Source organism: Colobus angolensis, unplaced genomic scaffold, assembly GCF_000951035.1.
Source record: "Colobus angolensis palliatus isolate OR3802 unplaced genomic scaffold, Cang.pa_1.0 Scaffold34, whole genome shotgun sequence".
In the NCBI taxonomy this organism is placed as follows: Eukaryota; Metazoa; Chordata; class Mammalia; order Primates; family Cercopithecidae; genus Colobus; species Colobus angolensis.
In genome coordinates, this window is record NW_012116710.1 from 1,206,632 (window position 1) to 1,211,461 (window position 4,830).

Consider the following 4,830-nt stretch of genomic DNA (forward strand, 5'->3'; position numbering starts at 1 on the left):
AGGAGGCTGAGGCAGGAGAATCGCTTGAACCCTGGAGGCAGAGGTTGCAGTGAACCAAGATTCCGCCACTGTACTCCAGCCTGGAAACAGAGTGAGACTCTGTCTCAAAAAAAAAAAAAAAAACAAAAAACAAAAAGACTCCCATCCTACTCTTCTTATCATCAGTATGTGGACTATTCACGAGACAACTGATATTTTCAGACTAGAACCACCACAGTAATAAAGGTCCCATATTCTGAGTTTAGCAGTGTCTCCATTAGTCTTCATAAAAGTTGTCCAAAGGAGGGCCGGGCGCGGTGGCTCACGCCTGTAATCCCAGCACTTTGGGAGGCCGAGGTGGGCGGATCATGAGGTCAGGAGGTCGAGACCATCCTGGCTAACACGGTGAAACCCCGTCTCTACTAAAAATACAAAAAATTAGCCGAGTGTGGTGGTGGTGGGCGCCTGTAGTCCCAGCTACTCAGGAGGCTGAGGCAAGAGAATGGCGTGAACCCAGGAGGCGGAGCGTGCAGTGAACCTGGGACTGGTTTCACTGTTGTTGGCTGTTTTACTTGACACAAGTTGTTTCACTTATTTGAGCCTCAATATGCTCAAAAATAAAATGCAGATAAAGCTATGAACTACCAGAGATTGTTGTGAAAATTAAATCTGCATGGTGCCATACCAGTGTGGTGCTATGCAAATTTAGGTCTTACTGTTTTAGTTCAAAAGCGTGGGTTTGACAAGCGAGGTCCCAGGGTAACAACTAGTTTGTTTAGAGAGGCTCAGTTCACCAGTTCAAAGAAATGTTGCAGGAGATGTTTTGTCCCAGCCCTACCTGGGGCATCTGTTGTGACATCCCTGTGTCATGCTTTATGTCATGCTCTGTGTGACGTCAAGCGAGTCAGCAGCCTTCCCTGGGACTTCAGTGCCCCAGTTTTTGTTGTTCTCAAACATGAGTCTATCCCAAACCACCAGAGAATGAGGGCCTTGAAAAAAAAAAAGAGAATGAGGGCCTTGAATGCAGGGCTATAGAATCGGGTTTTATCTGGGAGGCAATGGGGAGACAGAAATATTCAGGCTAAGGAGTGTGGACATTATCTAGGCAATGGGGAGCCCCATAAAGTCTTCAAGCAAGGAAGTGACGAGGCCAGATGTGTACTTTGGTAAGAGGCAGCCTGGCAAGGGTGTGGAGGCTGACTGAGCTGGCAGCAGGGCCCAGCCGGAAGGGATAAGATCAGGGCCCAGTGGAGGAGGGGAGAGGAAGCTGTTCCACAGAGCAGCTCTGAGAAGCAGGTTGGAAGCTGAGGTTGACACACCCTCGAAGCACCTTTGGGATTTCCCAAGTTGATGTAAAGAGGAAAGGATTACCCTCGAGAAGGCAGGGGAGTTCTTCGGCCAGTCCTGCCTGCCTTTGGCATGTGATCTTAGCAAGTCATTTAACCTGCTCAGGCCTCAGTTTCCTCATCTCTGAACAGGGATGAAAGGCAGAGATGTTGTGAGGATTCATGTCTGTGCAGCTGGGCTTGGGCCCGGTGCAGCCTGTATTCAGTGGCCATAACTGCTGTCTTTTAGGATTCCTATCCTTCAAGTGGGAAGGATGCGTGTGTCTCCACCGCGTGGAAGGGAGGTTGTAGGACAGCCAGAACTTTGATCCACAGGGGCGAGGAGTGGGAACTTAGAGGGATGGTGTCTTTGACACACTCACATGTTCAGGGAAATGTACAGTCTATAGCGCCCATCCCCATCTCTACTCTCCCTTCCCTCACGACACCCCAGTGGGAGGCAAATGGACGCCATTATCACCTCCGTTTTATATGTGAGGGAAGGGAGACCAAGAGGAAGAAGGTAACCTGCTGGAGGTCACACAGCTGGTTGGGTGGAAGCAGGTATGTGTGACTCAGCACATCAGAGCTCCACCCTTGCCGGGACTGCCATGTTCAGCCACTGCTTTTTTTTTTTTTTTTTTTTTGAGACAGAGTCTTACTCTGTCACCCAGGGTAGAGTGCAGTGGTACAATCTCGGCTCACAGCAATCTCCGCCTCCCCGGTTCAAGCGATTCTCCTGCCTCAGCCTCCCAAGTAGCCAAGACTACAGGCATGTGCCACCATGCCCAACTAATTTTTGTATTTTCATTGAGATGGAGTTTCACCACATTGGCCATGCTGGTCTCGAACTCCTGACTTCAGGCAGTCCCACCCACCTCGGCCTCCCAAAGTGCTAGGAATACAGGTCTAAGCCACCGTGCGTGGCCCACAGCATTTTACAGATGGGGAGGCTGAGGCCAGAAAGGGAAAGCCCCTCCTGCCCTGCAATACCATGCATTTGTGGCAGAGCCAGAATTAGAATCCAGGCCTCTGACTTCCAGACCCAGTCTCTCAATGGCTACCCCACTTCATGGAATAGTAATAACTTTCTTTCCACCTTATTTTCAGGGAAACCAGTTCCTGAAATCAGGTGTCCCATTCCAGCCTTCCCTGACTCTGTGAAGCCGGAAAGGCCTTTGGCAGCTTCTGTAAGAAAGACTGAGGATGAACAGGAAGAGGGGCAGCCTGTGAGGATGGCCACCTTTCCAGGCCCAGGTATTTTAAGTTTAACGTTTTTACTTAAAGCACATTTATTTAAGGAAATGAAGATATATCTGTAAGGACATTCAGCTTAGCATATAAGAGCAAAACATTGAGGCTGGGCATGGTGGCTCATGCCTATAATCCCAGCTCTTTGTGAGGCTGAGGAGGGAGGATGGCTTGAGCCTAGGAGTTTGAGACTAGCCTAGGCAACCTGGTGAGACCTTGTCTCTACAAAAAATTTAAAAAAATTTATCCAGGCATGGTGGCATGCACCTGGTAGCCCTAGCTATTCAGGAGGCTGAGGTGGGGGACTGCTTGAGCCCAGGAGTGCAAGGCTGTGGTGAGCTAAGATCACACCACTGCACTCCAGCCTGGGTGACAGAGCGAGACTGTTCCTAAAGAAAGCAAAAATCTGGCAACAACAGTGGGGGATGATAAAATTAATGTCAGACAGTCACAATAAAGTACTGTCGACAATGACGTAGACATGGCCGGGCGCAGTGGCTCACGCCTGTAATTCCAGCACTTTGGGAGGCCAAGGTGGGTGGATCACGAGGTCAGGAGATGGAGACCATCCTGGCTAACACAGTGAAACCCCATCTCTACTAAAAATACAAAAAATTAGCCGGGCGTGGTGGCGTGCACCTGTATTCCCAGCTACTCGGGAGGTTGAGGCAGGAGAATGGCGTGTACCTGGGAGGTGGAGCTTGCAGTGAGCTGAGATTGTGCCACTGTACTCCAGCCTGGGTGACAGAGCGAGACTCCGTCTCAAAAAAAAAAAAAAAAAAAACAGTGCAACAAAAAAAAAAAAAAACACACAAAACAATGATGTAGACATGCATATGTACATGGAAGCATACTCACCCAATAAAGGGAGGTAGAAAAGTGGAAAAAAATCAGGTAACAAAACGTATAAAACATCTATTACCATTTTTGTGAGCAGAAAATAAATAAGTCAGTAATTGGAGGCTTTCTAGTGCCAGACACTATTCCAAGTACTGTACTTCAAAGATATTGACTCATTTAATCTTCAACTAACTATGAATTAGGTATTGTGATTATGCCCATGTTATGGATGAGAAAACTAAAGCACAGAGAGGTTAATCAACCTGGCTGAGGTCATGTACCGCCGGGTACCTGTGTTTCACCCGTGGTCCCCCGAGTCCCCAGCACAGGTTGGCCCTGCGTGCAAGCTCTGGGCCAGATGTCTGACCATTTCTCTGTCCAATCGCCATAGGCCCCAGCCCTCGCAGCCATGCAGTAGGGAATTGAGGGGTGCTTCCTGCCCACCACTTTCCTCCCCTCCATCAGTAAGAGGTCTGCTGAAGCCCAGAGAGGGAGAGCAGTTTGCTTAAGGTCATACAAATAGGTAGTAATGTCTGAGCTGTGTGATTTGAACACTCACGTCCCTAACCATCGCACTCACTGCTATCCCAGAGCCTTTCAGACCACTTCAGATTTGTCTCTGTCACCTGTGCCCAGGTAAGGGCTCAGGAAAAGTTTCCAAATGACAGAATGGCTCAGCCAGCAGATGACCTCCCTAGGGGAGCTGCTGCTCAGCCCAATCTCTATTCTCACTGCCTCGCCTCTGGAGTCTTGCCTCACTTCCTGTCTCCTGCGGCCTCCTGAGTGGTGAGCCAGAGACCCTAAATCCATGTAATCTCAGTTCACTGGTGCTGTTCCTGAAGCCAGGGGCAGCATCAGCTGAAAGGAACCTGTTTTGTGGGCTTTTGTATTAGACAGACTCATATTTGAATCCCAGTGCCGCTGTTTTGTAGAAGAATTACTTAGCCTTTGTACCTCAGTTTACTCATCTCTAAAATGGGGAGAATAATAGACCCTATTGCATCATGTTGTGGTAAGAAATCCTGCACCTGAGTGTTGCACCATGGAGGTGCTCATTAAATGTTATCTGATATTATGAACATTCCAGACACTCTAGATAGGTTGAATCTAGAAAGTTAATTCTAGGCCAAGGAGTCTGGATTATTTCCTGTAGCTAAATATATATATATTTAAGTGCAGATCTTTGATCAGCAATGAAAGATAAGGGAAAATGGTCCTGACCAAAGGGAAAATTACAACAAAATAGGGAAATTGTAGGGGCGTGCTGGTCAGGATGGAGGAGGTAATAGGCATAGCAGTTCCTTCTGATATTCCTTATCTAGGTTACTGTAAAGATAAAACGCTGGCCGGGCGCGGTGGCTCAAGCCTGTAATCCCAGCACTTTGGGAGGCCGAGACGGGCGGATCACGAGGTCAGGAGATCGAGACCATCCTGG

The 4,830-nt window shown here is 48.5% G+C and overlaps 1 protein-coding gene across 1 annotated transcript in view; it reads left to right on the forward strand.

The window, feature by feature from the left end:
- IRAK2 (interleukin-1 receptor-associated kinase 2) overlaps positions 1-4,830 on the forward strand; it is an 80,793-nt gene that overhangs the window by 35,162 nt on the left and 40,801 nt on the right. Inside the window, exon 3 of the mRNA XM_011952278.1 lies at positions 2,415-2,561. Coding sequence (XP_011807668.1) covers positions 2,415-2,561 — 147 coding nt within the window. The remainder of the gene's footprint in view (positions 1-2,414; positions 2,562-4,830) is intronic.